General features: G+C 49.4%; 1 protein-coding gene across 1 annotated transcript in view; it reads left to right on the top strand.

The window, feature by feature from the left end:
- The window catches only part of LOC108155240, a 117,657-nt gene that overhangs the window by 84,952 nt on the left and 15,815 nt on the right, over positions 1-16,890 (top strand). Inside the window, 1 exon segment of the mRNA XM_017285929.2 lies at positions 14,150-14,224. Within this exon segment, the coding sequence (XP_017141418.1) occupies positions 14,150-14,224 (75 nt within the window).

Here is a 16,890-nt window from a genome sequence, read left to right as displayed (position 1 = left end):
CTGGAACGAAACGCCGATGAACGGCTGATTTTGCAGCCGAAATCACTTTTGACAGCTGCAAGCTTCCGATGATGCTGCCACCGATTGTTGCACTTCAACTTGGCCACTAATGAGGCGTGACATTGATGATGACTCGGGCACGCTGGGCCCCCAATCGCCGGATCATTTGTAATGTGTCATGATTATGCAATATTCGTGCAACAATTACGGCCAGACATTTGCATAAAAGCGGACGCCCGTCAGGCCCCAGTTTGAGTGGCAATTTTCCACTCAACTCGGCCCGGTCCACCCCGATCCACCCCGATCCGGCTCCAACGAAAGCCCAATGGAAAAGCGGGCCAAAACCGAGCGGCAAACAGCGAATGGGTTGGCGAGAGACAAACAGGAAGCCGAGAACTGCAGGCGGGCTGCTGCCTGCTGCCTGCCGCCCGCTTGGATTCATTCGATCTTTGGATCTGCGCATGCGCCGCGGCGAATGACAGCTCGGCCTGGACAGGGGACAGGGGACAGTGGACATTGTAGAGACACTGCGAACCGGCCGGCTGCCGGCTGCAGTGACAGCTGTTGATTGATGAATCCTACAGCCTGCCCCCGGGCCAGCCCCACGGGGGCACACAGTCCCACAGACCCAGACGAAGCCTGTCGTCCAGTTGACGTCTCTGCAGCCTGCGGCGATCTTTAAGCTATCGAACTCTCCTTAGCTCTCCCAGCTCTCGCAGCTCTCTCTTTCTCTTGGTATCGCCACAGAGTAGGAGCGAAGATGTGGCAAAAGATTGATGATGACGCAAGCCCCCGTGGCCGCTCTTCGCTCCGTTTTATGGCCGCGCTTGTGCAATAAACACTTCTAATTGTAATTAATGAGGCGATTGTTTAGTTTTTATGTGTTGATTTTTTTCTGATTTACCGCCCCACAGTGCAGCACAGTGCAACACAGTGCAGCACAGTGTCCCTACTTGCCACAACTGTGTGCTCGAGGTCCAGCATAAATGGAGCATTGAACCTTGAGCGATAATCAGCACTTGGACACTTGAAAAAGGGCTGCCATCCAACAGGAGCTCTCTCCCTGTCTCCCTGTCGCTCCCTCTGCCTAGATTAATTCGTTCAAGCCGTAAACTGGCCAACTACGAGAGTGTACTCGTATCTGGAATTGATTCCATGCAGGAGGCCACAAGACAAAGCCCCAAAGACAACGAAACTGAAAAGAAAACCAAAGAAAACGGAGAGAAGAAGACAGCCCAGGACTGCTGCCAGTGCCCTGGCCTCTTGGCCACGTTCATATTCCTACGATTCTGGCTGCCGCCTGGGTTTCTGTGCATTGAACTTGATTGCCATTGCTATTTTCCCCTCTGTTGTGTTTTTGCGGCCCTTACTGGCTGCCCGGCTGTCCTCTTCTGTCCTCTGTGTTCCATCCTCGTCTCTCGTCTTCTGGCCAACTATCGACGCGGATTTATCTTAAATGCTGCGTTTAGTTTTCTGTTTTTCCAAGCTGTTTCTCTCTCTCTCTCTCTCTGCCTGGCCTTTTTAGCTTCGTGTTTTCGTATATTGGCAAACACTTTTCGGTCTGCTCAAATTAATGGCTCCGGGGTGCGCCTAATGATCCCCGGCACCGTTCCCGGCACCGGCACACAAACTACAGAAAGTTCACTCCAATGAAAATGTCAGCCGGAGCCTTTTTATTTGCTCTAGCCATGCCATGCCACATGCCCCAGAGAGACAGAGCCAGAGACACGACAAAGTGGTGGAAAACTACGAAATATGTTTAACAAAAAATCAAAATAATTGCATTGCTGACGCGTCACAGCAGGGGGGGGGGCGGGGAGGGGGAGGAGTGTCGTACGTCCCATATGGGGGCGTGTCCAGGTGTTTGTTGACAGGGCGCTTTGCATGAGCAGCACTCATAAATCAGGGTGCCAAGAGGGCCCAGGGGTCAAGCGGTGCAGCATGTTGCAACCAAAAATCTGCTGCTAGCCCATGTGGGGCAGCCACTTTCAAGAGATCTCTCTCTCTGGGGCTGAGCCTGAAACTGAGACTGAGGCACTTTCCCCCACGAATGGATGCTGCTCTCGTCTGCGACTCTTTTGTCAACATTAACATACGTAAGTGTCAGCCGCATGTTGCTACTGTGACTGCGGCTTCAACAGGGGCAACATCTCGCTGGATCGGCGATCGCATGCTGCCACACGGCCAATGCGACCGTGCCACAGAGGGGCCAAAGAGGCCAATTGATTTATCGTGACAATGAGTGCAGCTCCCGAGCTTCGCTATCGATGTGTAAATTTGAATTTCGTGGCTCATAAAGTGGACAATGGAGGCAGCATTGAAAGACAAATGTGGCAGGACCCAGATTGTTGTCAGCAGCATGTTGCTGCTGCTGCTGCTGCCACTGCCACTGCCACTGCTGTTACTGCAGCACTAAAAAGTGAATGCCCTCGCGGTGACGTCACTCGTGCAACTCCAGTTCCAGATCCAGTTTCTCGCCTCAGTGGCAATTATCGAGCCCAAAGAGAGGCAGAGAGAGGCAAAGAGATGCAGAGAGATGCAGAGAGAGAGAGAGAGAAAAGCGAACGATGAGCAAAATACAGAATCCCGAAGAAATATGGAAACCAAAACAAACTGCACGATATCAAAACAAAGCCAAATGATTGAGGGGGCTGCAGCGGAGGCGGGGGCACTAGTGGAGAGGAGAGGAAAATCGAGTGGAACGAACTCTGTTGCACTCTACAGTGCTGTGCAACTGTGGGAAAGAGGCAATGTGCCGGGTCGACGGGTGTTGAAGTGGAACGTAACGAATGAGCGGGCAACAGGCGAGGGCAACGGGGAGGAGGAGGGCGGAGGGAGAGAGAGGAGCGAAGTGCTGTGGCAGTGGCAGAGAGGATGCCCAGTCTGTGTGGAATAGGGGGCCAGTGGTTGTGGCAGTGTCAGTGGCAGTGGCAGGAACGATGACTAAATGCAACAAGCTGCGACTTTGACTTGCATTTCGCTGCATTTCGTATGTGGTAGTAAACTAAAGTTGATGATCAACTTCAATGGCAAGTGGCAGCAGCAGCAGCAGCAGCAACAGCTTGAGCATTATCTACTGTTGCAACAACAGCAACCCATTCGAGTGTATGTAGCACAAAGGCAGAGGCAGAGGCAGAGGCACACAGCAGCTGTGGCAAGAGGAGAGGCTTGGCTGGCTGGCTGGCTGTGCCGAGTGCCGCAGCACTCGCAAGTTGCACAAACATGTTGCTCACTGGCTCCGCGACATGATTCTGAGGCGCAGATATAAAACCGAAAAACAACAGCCACAGCCACAGCCACAGCCACATCCCAGATCCACATCCACATCCACAGCAGCAACGAACGACGACTCTTGGAAGAGGCACAAAACAACACCAGCTACGACGACGATTGGGGGATAGCCAGAACAAGAACAATGTTGGGCTAGGTTCCTCGCGGAACTCCACAAGCCCAACCCCTTGCCCCTTCCCCTCCCCCTCCCCCTCACCATCTCTGTACTGTGTTCCCTCTTGGAGATGCCGTTTGGCCGCTCGCCATCGTCGTTATTATCATCTGGTTTTGGTCTTGGGGTCTGGACAATTCCTACCTTCAATCGCATCCCCAACCCATCCCCAGAAACAACTATTGTCCATAGCCATTGCTGCTTATTGCAGTGGATGGGATGTTTGTTTGTTTGTTTGTTTTGTTTGTTTCGTTGCCTTTTGGTTAAGGCTCTCTTGTCATTGTAGTTGTTTTTGCTTTAATTTAGATGCATCTTGAGCAGTTTTTTTTTGTTTTTTTGTCTTTTTGTGCCTGCAAACATGGAAAATGCCAGAAAGGAAACTTTCATAAGATAAACAAAAGTTATATATGCATATATGTATGAGGAGTAGCGCGGAAGGGCTTAAAGGGTCCTCCGAATCCGCGAAAATGTACGAATATCATGTCAGAAAAGTCCCCTAACTAATTGTGTGTTTCCCTTCTCCCTTCGTCTCGTTTCAGGTGAGTTTTCTTGGTGTTCAATCAGAGCTAAACGGCAGAGTAAGTCATACGTTTAGACCCCCCTCCCATCGCCCTTCTGCAATCAGAAATGTGCTGAGACGCCGCGCCCCTTTTTTTTGAATCACAATCGACAATGAGACAGGAAACAAGGAGCATAAAATTGTTCAACCAGCTGCTTTACTCACATTTGCATACCCTGCCAGAGGGTATTAGGGTTTTCTTGGAGCACAACAATTACCAGATGTTTGTTGGCCTGGAAGAGTATCTCCAGCTTCGGTTGTGCCTCTCTTGTTTTTGTACTGCTGCAGTGGCAATCAACTCATTAGCTTCAGGTCCCCCGGCCCCCCTGGACCCCCCACCCAGCAAGAACAAAGGCGGCTTGGGCGAAACCGCGTTACGCATTTTTAATTGCCAACTTGGGCTGCCAGACAAAAGCCAACACACAACACTGCGGCGGCAATTAAAAAATTAAGCAACAAATTTTTTGCATCAGCTGATGGGAGTGGAGCACTGAGGGAGGGGGGAGGGGCAGGGGCAGAAGCTCTGGCAATGTCAACGAGTCGCAGAAGCATTTCCTGCCCAAACAGAGAGTGGAGACCAAAAGCCCCAGTCCATCTCTACGTCTTAGAAGCTCCACTGGGAGCAATGGGAGCAGCGTGGTGGCTGGTGGCTGCCTCTCTTCTCTCTGGCTGTGACTGTAATTTATGCGCCAACCCATCCGCTATACGTATGATACGTACGAGTATGCCATCCTCCATCCGCCATCCGACCCGACCGTCAGCTTTGCGCCCCCGCTCAACATTGCAAAGATTTCTTTATTACTTGGGCACGTTCGTTCCCGTGATTGTTGTTGTTGCCGCTGCCGCTCGGGGTCGAGGCCGGTCATTAATATCCACGCATGGAGTTCACTTCAGTTCGGTACGGTAGGGCACTCCCCTTAGCCACCACCACCCACTCGTACCGATTCGTTCCAATCTGAATCAGCTGTATGCATAATATTTGTTGTTTGTTGATTCTGTCAGCGTGTTGAGGATCCGCTTCGTCACCTCATCGCTGGGGTCTTCATCGTCTTCATCGTCTCTGCTGCTGATTCTCTTGTTTCTTCTCCATCTTTAGCTTCATCATCCTCTGGGTCTCTGTCTCCGTCTCTGTCTCCGTCTCTGTCTCTGTCTCGGGCTCTTGTGAATCTTTTGCGCGATTCTTGTCCAGGTCAGTTCTGTTTGGCTTGGGGGGGCGGGGGGATTGGGTTTGGGATTCTCTCCAAGATTTTGTTGTTGTTGCGGCTATACGTGAGTGGCTTTGCCAAGCAGAAATCTTTGTCTCTGCTCTGCTACGCTTCTGTCGCCATTTCCAAAGAGCACGACTTATCAACGTTGTTGTTGTTCTTTTCTGTTCTGTTCTGCAATCACGAATGCAGGCCTGATAATGATTATCATTATGATGATGATGTGCCTGTGGCCTAGATGTTGATAATGATGTTTGTTTGCTGCCAAAACTGCCAGACAATGGATCAAATATGAGTGTTTCCACTACAGATAGAGGCATCGGCCTCTATTGCCTTCAGTTCTTAGTCATCCTATTAATGCCTTCTAAGAGTCCTACTCGTATATTCCCATTCTCTGGCGTGCCTATCTATTCCCTCTTCAGCTCCGCCCATCTCTTGCATTCTGCCAGCCCTTGTCCAGGGCTCTTCCTAGTTGCAATCCTGAGGTCTCTGTCTTTCGGTCAGGTGGCCTATTCCGGTGTCTTATAGAAGTTGTTTGGCTGCTCTTCGCCCTACCATCTTCTGTCATTCTTTAGCCTCCTCTCCTCCTCCTTCTTCTTCTTCTTCTGCTGCTTCGTTGTTATTGTGGCTGTCGTTTTTTGACCGGCCGGCCGGCATTATATCTCATTACAGAGATCAGCATAAATAAGCAGTGAGCACGCCGCAACAACAACAATCCGAGGAGAAGGCAAGAACGGGCCATGCAGCGATTAAGCGATACATTCAGCCATGTTCATGTATTCCCCAAAGAGCACAGAGAATGGGAGACACAAGCAGAGAGCAAGAGTGAGAGAGAGCGCGAATGAGGAAGAGACAGAGGGATATACACTCGTAGTACTCGTGGCTGGAGAAAGGGCACTCGTATTCCCGACGAGGCAATTGAACTCGATTGCAGCGCGTGAAGGTGGACATGACGGACCCCGTTCTCTGTCGCTGTCGCTATCGCTGTCTCTGTCTACTAACCATTCCCCCTAACCATGTGATCTACCCATTGCCATTCCCTCATTCCCCATTCCCCCATTCCCCCCTTGCCCATTCCCGATGCTGATCTTCTGGGCAAAATAGAATTTGTTATTGTTGCATTTGCTGTTGCCGTTCGTCGTTGAGGCAGGGCAGTGCCTTGACCACATGCGTCATCATCATCATGTTGCCGGTGTGTAGAAACATGATCATTACACACACACACACACACGCACACACAAAGAGAAGATAGCATGAGTGTGGATACTGATTCCCCACTGGACATGGAGCCGGCTGCTGATTCAGCCTCCACCTCCTCCTCCTCCTTCTCTGGATGCGCCTCGTTCAGGCGTTTTTAATGATGCGTCAGAATATTGTTTACGCATCATTTTACATGTCGGCAAATGGGAATGGGAATGGATTGTGGAGTGGAGTGGAGTGGAGTGGCATGGAGGCACGAGGAATATCATAGATGCTCCCACCCTCTGGGCACATGCTGAATAGATGGGATGCAGCAGTGGCAGCGGCAGCTCGAGCTCTGCTATAAAATTATGAAACCCATCTCGAAGACGAGGCTCTCTGCCGAATTCCATCGTGATGTGTGCATTAAAGCACGAATTAGCCCCCGGCTATGGCAACAAAGTCTGTGTATGTCTTAACCCAACGCTGGGCGAGAAGTGGAGGGGGCTGGACGGCTGCTGGGGCGTCCTTATTAGCCAGGAGAGACCTTCTGGTGGAGGTGACTCTCCCCTGGAATACTTGAAAGAAATTTCAATAAACCTGAAATTGGGCAATGGGGAAATGTTTTAATCTTTCCATCTCTTCTTTTTCCCTCCTCCCTCTCGACCCCCGCTGTCCGTAGCATTTTCCATATTTTGCCTCAATAATAAAGCGCCTTAAATGTAGGTCTTCTCCGCCAGCCGCTGTCGACCAAAAACTTTTGAATTTATGATTGAACAGCAGCCATACAGGCGAACGCCTGCCCCCATTCAAGGATCCACGCTGTGCGGCACAAAGAAATTCCAATATCGTTTTTATGCCTACACAGGGACAGTGTGTGCACACGGAAAAGTGTTGCCATGGCGCCCGGCCCCCAAACAATGTGCAACAGCAGCAGCAGCAGCAGCAGCAGCAGCAGCAAGAAGAAGCCTCTGCTGTTGCATTTATGCTTAAGCTTCTGTTTATGCCACTGCCACAACTTGTGCCTCTTCTTCTACTAGTTGTTGTTGTTGCTCCTCCTGTTCCTGCTGCTGTTGTTGTTGTTGTAATGGTTGCTTTGGAAATTAAGCGAAAAACTTGTCAAAGCCATGTCCTGGTGCCGCCATCCTGCCTCATGCCATCGCCCACACCTGGTCCAAGGCAAAGTCAAGTGCAGGGGAGGAGACCCTATGGCTCCCCTCCCCTACCCCCTGGCCCCGGCTGACATGCAATCCGAGGCACTACATGTGGAGGAGAGCTGCCTGCCGATTCTTGGCCTGGATGGGTTCAATGACTTACAGGATAAGCAACAGCAACACAGCAACACAGCAACGCTGCAACACTGCCTCACTGCCACTGCCACATCAGGCAAGCCAGCCTAAGTACAACAACAACCGGCATAAACTTTAGCTGTGGCAAGAGCGCACACACACACACACACACACACACACACACACACAAAACGTAAACGTTGCAAAAAGGCGGCAAGCAAAAGCGAAGCCGAAAACAAAGCCATGGCTAAAACGTCCAGAAGCAGGAGTAGTAGACCAGGAAGGAGAGGAGCAGCTTGGGGCATAGGCAGGCATAGGGAGCCGAGGCAGCGGCACGTACAGCCCAGCTACTCGTACAACTCCCTGCTGCCGCTGCCGTTGCCGCTGCCGTTGCACTTGAGGTTAAAGGCAGTGGAGCAGCCTGCCCCAAAGCCAAACCGAACCGAACAGAACCGAACCCGAACTGAGGGGAAACCTGTGTACAAATACTCGACATGCACGACCATGCCCCCGCCCCATTTGGCACTCCACTGTGTATCCTGTTTGCCTAGGCCCCCTACCTATCCCTGCCTATCCCTCCTATCCCTGCCTATCCCTGCCTATCCCTGCCCATCCAGTGCATATGTTCGAGTTGAATGGATTCTTTGCCGGCTCCCTTGCCCTTGCCCTGGACATGGACTTGGGCATCGACATGGTGCTGGAAGCCCTAGCAGACGCTTTTCTTTTGCATTTTTCGGAGAGAGTGGCACCAGGTTGCGTGGCAGGACGCCTGGCAGGACCCCTGCCGTTTACTTTGCCGGTTATTAAAAATTCCTCTCCACATTCGGGGCCCCCAATATGAATTGAATTCAATAAAATATGAGCCCGGCCGCCAGCAGATCAAATTTGTATACCAAAAGAAAATCGGAGATGAAAATCTTCAAAGCATACAACCGGGCGCTATCATTTCCATTTCCATTTCGATTTCCATTTCGAATGAGATGAGACAGGAAGGTTTGTGTTTTCCGAGTATTTTTGACTGAAGAAGCCTCCGGCTAAAGAGTCGATCAAAGGCTATGCAGTCCCCGTAATCAGGGGATATTGTTGCCATAAATAGACCGGGGCCATTACCGATGCAATATTAAATAATATATTGAGCCCTGGCCATTAGCTTAGATCGGGGCTGGAGCCGGAGTGGAGCCGGAGTGGAGCCGGAGCTGCATTTTCATAACAAAACAATTTGCAAGAGCCATGGCGGAGGCAACAGCATAAAACCGGAAATCCTTTCCAACTCGCATATGGCACGCAAAACGAAGGCAACTTTTCCAGTGTTTGTTTCTGTTGTTGTTGTTGTTGTTGTTGGTGGTGGGTTAGGTGCCTCGGGCGGGATTGTTGTTGCTGCTGTTGTTATTGCCTTGCCAGCGCCACGGAAAATTGCCGCTTTTAATATTACCTTTTATTTGCAATTTCTGTTGCTTTTTTTTTTGTTGTGTTGTTGTTTAGTAGCTGGAAGGAGAGCCTTTTGTAATAATGCAGTGCGCATGTAATAGGAGCCAGGTGCCAGAGTGCCGAGTCGCCTCCATGCATTTATATATTCGTATATTCCCCATTGCCAGCAATCATTTTCGAACCACCCCCTCCCCTCACCACAACCCACTGCCGCCTCCACCTGCCGTTCGTTCAACGTTCAACGTTCACCGTTCAACCGTCGTTGTCATCTGCCACAATTTGTACGCTGTTATTAACTGACATGCTTGGATAGAGTATACTTTTTACATACACCATATACCATATTCTGTTTCTGTTTTTTTCATTTCATTTCATTATTAATGGCATGATATGAGGCAATATATACATATATTTATTTTACAGCGTTTGTCAATTGTCCCGAGAAGAGCGGCAATGCAATCGTTGTACTCTGTATTTGCTTTGCTGCATCGATTCATTTTAATAACATACCAGTCGTCGTCCCACGGGTGGGTGCCGGGTGCACCCCATTTACGCTGCAGGTGGGCTGCTGCTGCTGCTGCTCCGCCACAGATTGCAATTGGAAGTTCTCCTCTAATCAGTCGTTGCCCCCGAAAAACAAGTGCGACGATAGGATGGGCGGCCAGTGATAGAGTAGAGTGTCGGTGTTATCTGATATTGACCTTCCGTTTTTCGAAAAACTGCGTTTCTGGCTGGCATTTCCTTTGTTAGACACTCGAAAATTGCGACTCATCAGGCGGTAGGAAAAGTCAGGGAAAAGTAAGAGTCATTAAACCATTGACATTGACACATATGGCACACGAAATGCGAGTTTTTATTGCTTACAAAAACAAACAAAGAAAGAAAATTATCGCATTTGAAGCCTGCACTTCCTGCACCCATGACCAAATTGGGGGTATTGTAAAAAATGGTAAGACCTTTGGCAGCAGACTTCTTGGCAGCAACAGCAGCAGCAGAGTTGGGTAAACAGTTCAAAATAGTTGTTTTTGCTTTTCATTTTATGATGCAAATCGTTCGAATAGTTCGGGCAGTACTATCTTATCTGCGGGGCCAGGCCATAAAATAGATGTTTTTATACTCGTATATGCACTTTCGACGGGCAGCAAAACGGCGACAGCCACAGTGGAGAATACCCCTCATAGCCGGACAGATACATGACTGAATGTTTATATTTATACCCTCTTGTTGTTGTTGTTGTGGGATGGGAAAAACGGCGGGTTGGGCGAGTTCATTGTCATCAAGGTCGCTTGGACACACACACTTTTGTCGAGTGTCGACTGTCGAGTGTGTGAATGTCGGCTACTTAGACTGGCTGCTGCCGATATCGAGGGTCGGAGGTTCGGGGGCTTAGGAGGCGCGTCGCCGCCTGCTCCCAGACGGAGCTATTGATAAGCCGCAGCTAAAAATCCATACGGCCAGACTGCCAGCAAAAACCGCAACAAGTTTTCCCGTTGTGTGGTGGAGTGTGGGGGGGGGGGGGTCATTGCCCTTGCAGTTTACACTAAATTAAGTGCATTAACATGCAAATTAAATTTAGTTTAATTAAATTATGTATAAACATTCGCCAGTCGCCAAACGAGTTGTTGTTGCTGCTGCTCGTGTCCGTTCCTGTCCGCAGAGTCAATGCACTTGACTAACTGACTGATTGACGGTCCAAGAAATTCAAATTGAAATGGAAACAAAGCAAAGCGAAAGCAAAGCAAAAACAAAAATAAGTATCGGTATAGGCGATTGATACGTGTATTCCGATTGTGCATCCGAGTTGCTCAGGTTTTCGTTTGCTTTTTGTTGATCAGAGAAAGCATCCATCCACCCAACCGCCAAAAGTACAGGGTATGAAAGCAATCTCGCTGTCTCTCTCTGGATTGACTCATCCTCTACCCCCCCTGTTGCACTTCTGCCTGGTCTATCAATCACCACCCGCCTGTGCATGTGTTGGTGTGTGAGTGTGTGTAATCTGTTGGCAAAAGTTTCATTGACTCGCGCGTAGGCAAAAACAAAACGCTGCAATTAAAGTATAAAATGAGCCGCTGCGCTGCCGTTTGCTGGCGTAGAGCTTCGGAGAGCGGGCAGCGGCAGAGAGCTTCGGACAGCGGCAGAGAGCTTCGGACAACGGCAGAGAACTTCGCAGCACAAAGGGTGGAGAGGAGAGGAGAGAACTTCTCGGCCAGCGGTTTAAAGATTATTTACGAGTCGCTGCTTGTTAGTCACGTTTTTGGAGCAGACGTTGCCCAGAGTTCAGAACAGAGAAACATTGCTCGGACCGGCCGGCAGGCGGCAGAGCGGGGGAGAAATCAAATCAAATGACAAAAAACAACAACACGGAATATCAATTTGCAACGCAAATGGAATAGAATGGAATCGCATCGCATCGCATCGGATGGAATGTGTGTGCACTGGAAGGGAATTTCCTCATTGAGGTCATTGGTTATCCGTTAGCCGTTCGAGCCGTTCAAACCCTTGGCTGAAAATGTCCTTCAATGTCTAGACGGTATTTGACAAAACGCAAAGCACAAACGCACACAGAGACACGCAAATAATGCGTGATTCTGTTGAAAATTCATCGGGGTTTATTCAACTCCTCAGTCGACGGAGAAAAGTCTAAGAAAGTTGCCTTCAAATTTACGGCCTTGCGACGCCTCGGAGTTCGGGGGCAGGTTTCACTTTTAACGTTGGGGAGGGGCGTGTGGGGCAGGCAGCAATTAGTGGCGACTAGAGATAGGAACAGTAGTTTACCACCAACTGTGTGGCGCCCACTGCCATGAATTGTTTTGATGTTTAAACACTTTAACTTCCTTAAACAAAAACCATAAACCATCATCAGTGGGTAGGCGTTGGCCCAATCAAAATCCTTTGGCCTGGTTAATGGGCCACCCCGGCCCCCGCCCTATTCGGGGGCTTTTATGATTTCGGATTTAACTTTCTGCCGTCGCCGTCGCCCCCGTAGTACCCCCGATGCGTGCCAATGACACAATAAAAGTTGCCACAGGCAACGGCAACGGCAGCCCGATGGCTAGGGGATCCCGAGATCCTTGAAATGAGGCGTTCGCACGCAGGAGTGACCCCGACGCGCCGAATCCCCGTGTCCACATCCAAATCCATAGACGGCAACGCACCTAGTCGTCCGCCTGCCACCGGGCCATAAAAATAGCAAAAGGGAACGAAGGCAGAGGAGGCGGCAACGCACTGCAAACAATCGAGAACAAAAACTTGCTCCACAAAAAACAACAGAAAAACAAAACGTGGCCACAGCAGACAGACTCCAGGCAGAAGCTGTTTTGTGGCCAACGCCAGGACACGACTAGACGACACCCTGCAGAGGTATTCGTAGCTGAACGAAGCTGTTGGCCAGCCTAATATTCCCTACATTTTCCTGGTGCTTTTTGGGCTGGAAAAGTGCGTGAGCCGGCCTCGTTCAATGACTCTCTGCTCTCGCTTTCTCGTCTCGGCCATGCTCTCCTCTGGCCCGCTCTTCTTGGCGTGTGTATCTCTTAATATTTTTGTTTCTTTTTGCCGCCGGGTGCCCAGCATGAGGTATGAGGTGGGAGAGTGAGTGCCAGCCAGCCAGCCAGCAATCCAAGCAGTTAGGCAGCCTCCTTGGCTCAGTGTCAATGGCATTCAAGCTGCGAGGCAACTCGACTCGACTCGACTCGAAACGAGGTTATTGGACCCGCCAACGCGCCAACGTGCCACCACCCATCGTCCTGTGCCGCCCCGCCTCGCTGTGTGCCATATTTTTAGCCTACTTTTGCGAGGCAGCAGCAGCAGCGACTTCCAAGTATATTTAGAGGTGAATTATCTCAGCTGGGCCAATCCATCATCTGGCCATTGGCCAACGCCCGTGCGTATGCAATGCTTTCTTTGGGGGGGGGCGGTGGGGGGAAAGCACCTGCCGCCCGTAATGATGAGTAATTTGGCTTCATTCGCAGCCAGGCCACGCTCATCTTTAATATCAATTAAGAGTGCGAGGCTGATCATATCGCAAGCCTTTACTTTTTTTGGCCACATACAGTACTGAAGGGAGGAAGGAACCGCGGGGAGGTGGCGGTGGGGAGGTGAGTTTCAGGGTCATTCAACTTTTGATTAATGGCGGCGCATGCATGACAAATGGCCGCCGGTTGCTGCACTTGTAATTGTTTTTGCCATCGCCAGTCGCTCATTTAATTAACTAAATTTATCGCTGTGCAAATTCAGACTCCATTCGACTCGATTCCGGTACGGGAATGGGTACGGGACTCCTCCTTAGTCATGCATTCAATTTTTGCGATCAGCCCGTTAGCCGCGGCGCTCATTTAAAGTTCGCCTTTTCCCAGAAAGACGGCTTACAGAAAAACCTGGGGCCAGCAACAGCAACAGCAACATGCAATCGCCAAGGCAACTGGCAGTAATTACTCGCAATTAACATGAGCAATTAAGGACGGGACGGGGATTCGTGAAATCATGTCAATGCCTCACATTTACTGTTAATCAACGGCCAGCAAACATGAAAATGGCAAAGGAAAATACCCCTCCGAAAAAAACAGTAACAGAAACGAATGCGATATGAATCGGCAAGAAAGAAAATGCAGTGCATATTTATGGCCGTCGCTGTCGCCGTCGCCGTCGCAATTTGTAGACTCACGAAAGTCGGCTAACAATTTGACCCCGACATGGTAAACTTGGTAATGGGAGCACGAGGCCTCGCTCTATCTGTGCCTCTGCCTCCATGGATATCCTTGCCGCATGCCAATATGCGTTCCATCGAACAACAACAACAAAAATGAGGAAACTTCCACAGCCACAACAGCAAAATACCCGGAAAGTCGTACGAGGCGGATGGAAATGATTGAGAGAGTGGAAAAAACCCACAAGAGGTTGGAATACCTGCCACTTGTCGCAGTCGCGTAAGCTCAACGGGGAAATTACGCGGAAATGGATTTTCCACGAAAAAAGAAAACCCCCTCAAAGATACAAATATGAATCGGCAAATATTTTAATTAATTCTGTTCATCTTTTCGCTCCTTTTCAGGTGAGTGCCATGAAGTCTCTTCTGCCGCATTATGCCTCAGCCGTACATTCGCCCACTGTCGCCAGAACTGTAACTGTAAGTTGACTTTGCAATCGTTTTTCAAATAGCCCCAAAATCCCAATCCCATAAGCAAAAAGCAAGAACAACTTTCGGTTCAATGGGCGTGACAGCCAAAAAATAAAAACGTAGAAAAAGCGCCGTAAAAATTCATTGAACGGTTAACGAACGAACAGAGAGGCGAACCGACCCATTGAATAGAGCCAGAAAGGCAATTTAGGCGGCTTTTGTTCACATTGCGCATACGCCGCATACGCCGTCGCGCCTGCCGCAGCTGCAGGCGGCCCCAGACTCTCGCCGGACGCGGTCCAGACACACACAGGTTGCCGTTGCCCGGTCATTACGAAAGTTATTCAGTCGAAATGTTTGCCCTGTTGGCCATTACATCAGCAGGCGAAAAAATGCGGAAATTCAGTCTAAAGGCGAGGAAAATTTATGAAAATTGCCAGGTGCCAGGGGCCGACTAGATCGCTAGCACCCCGAGCCACCAGCCGTCTCTCACACTCTGTATTTTTTATTTTTATTCACTTTCGCTGTCAATTGTTGGGACTGGGGACAGCTGCTGGCCAATTTCGGGTTCCCTCTTTTTTTTTTGGCAGCAGAGAGCGATTTGCATTCAATTGATGTCCGTGTCCCGTGTCCATGTACATGTCAAATTGTCAATGCAAATGTTTCGTCATGCCAATTGGATTGATATCCATCTATCTATCCAGATGTCTATCTATTTGAGCGTTGAATTTCAATTAAATGTGTGTGTAAGCGATGCCTATAAATTGCATTTGACTGATATCGGACGGCATTAAGGATAAGCAGCCAGAGATCAGGTTTCCTTCCTTTATTTTTCCAGACCCCCCTAGGGGTGTCCCGGGTTGGAACTTGATGCTAGCCCCCCCTCGCTGTCCATCGGTCCGTAAACCAAATTATGACAACTCCAGTGGACTCTCCTGCGAACGAGTCACGAACTCCTTGTTCCTTGTTCCTCCTCGTTTCCATATCAAATTGCAATTGCTCAACATTCGAAAGCCACAAAAACCCCCCCAAAAAAGACGCGGCAACCGCAAGCAAATTGAATTAATTAAGAAATGTGTATTATATTACCAAAGACAACACCAGAGCGTGGGTGGGCGGCGTTTTCCGAGTGGGTGGTTGGATAAAGCAAAATTAATAATGAACCAGGAGGCAGGAGGCAGGAGGGGGAAAGGAGAAAAGCTAAGCTCGGGTCACCGCCAAAGCCCCCCGCTAAGCTATGCGAAATTATGAAATTGATTTAAGCTGCCAAATTGCTTAAACAATATTTCTTTTCCTTTCGTATTTCTGCGCTGCCCCGCCCCTTCGCCGCCTGGCCACCCGTTTACTGTTTAGTTGGAGGTTATTGTTCGAGTCAATAAGACTCAAGGGGTGGTACGAGGAGGGGGGAGGGGCTGGATGATACGAAGGAAAATTCTAATTAAAAATCTTCCGGCATTTGGCATTTTATCTAAACAGGAAGCCGGCAAAGAAGCCGCAGAGCAGACGAAGCTGAAGCCAAACAATGCCAGAAAGGGAGAGTAGAAAAAGGAGAGAGACCGAGGACACTTTCCCTGACTTTCCCCTGGCCTTCCCCTGGCTGGCATCACGGAAAAGTCTTTCCGAATTGGGTCAACCGAGAAATTAAAAGGTTCCGCCGGAGACAAGTGAAAATGGGGGAGTGAAAATGTGGCAGAACAAAAGGAAAAGTTAAAAAAAAAAACCATCCACTTAAAGCTGGTCCCCGCTATCATTTGCAATTAGACGCGTTGACACTTGGCCAGTGCGAAGAAAAGTTTCACAGAAAACTAAAAAGGAAAGCCCCAGAAATTGTGTGGTTTGGTGGCAAGCAGCTGCTGCCTTGCCCCTCTCTATAGAGAGTGTATACGTGAGTGTGCAACGAATTGAATATTTAAATCCCACGCGCAAATCCGTGCAAAAGGGTTGCAAAAGCCCCTGCCCCTGCCACAGCCACCTCTTTCTTTCTTGTGCCGCATATTTTATGCAAAGAAAATCGAATGGAAACAAAAAATGAAGCTTGTTGCAGGTTTTTTTTGAAGTTTTTTCTCCTTTTCGAAATTGGTATTAAATTTGTTCAAAATGTTGCCCCTTCTTGTGGCTGTATGCCCCCCCAAATCGTATTTGCCTGAGTCTGAGTGCGTGCAATGGAAAAAGAAAATGGAAAATGTTTCCCTGCCTCGGGGTCTCCTTCTGCCGCCTTTACTTTGTTTGTGTCTCTTTCTGGAGTTGGGTTTTTGGTTTCTCTGTTGTTGTTGTTGTGCAACAAGCAATTTGCAATTGGATTTCGACTCTAAACCAAAAACTCTCTGGCAAAAGCAGCAGCTGCTGGATCTGACACAACTTTTGGATGGCCAACACACGATTTCATACAGAGAGAGAGAGGAGATGATAGATGGCAGATGGCAGATAATACTTCTTTGTGTATACATAATCATCCTAATCTCTGGTTTATTGATTCAACGCACACTTGGCTTAGGGCCCAACGTGTTTTTGGGTTAGACAAACATTTCCCACACACACACACACACACACACACACAGAAAGTGTGCCAAGCCTTCAATTCGAAGGACTTTTCCGGGCACTTTATTAACAGCTCTTCCCCTCTGTGGCCCTCCTCCTTCGGATCTGCACAAATTTTCGCCTGCCATTTGCCTAAG

This window comes from Drosophila miranda, chromosome 2 (assembly GCF_003369915.1).
Source record: "Drosophila miranda strain MSH22 chromosome 2, D.miranda_PacBio2.1, whole genome shotgun sequence".
Lineage (NCBI taxonomy): Eukaryota > Metazoa > Arthropoda > Insecta > Diptera > Drosophilidae > Drosophila > Drosophila miranda.
This window is presented reverse-complemented; position numbering and strand designations above follow the sequence as displayed.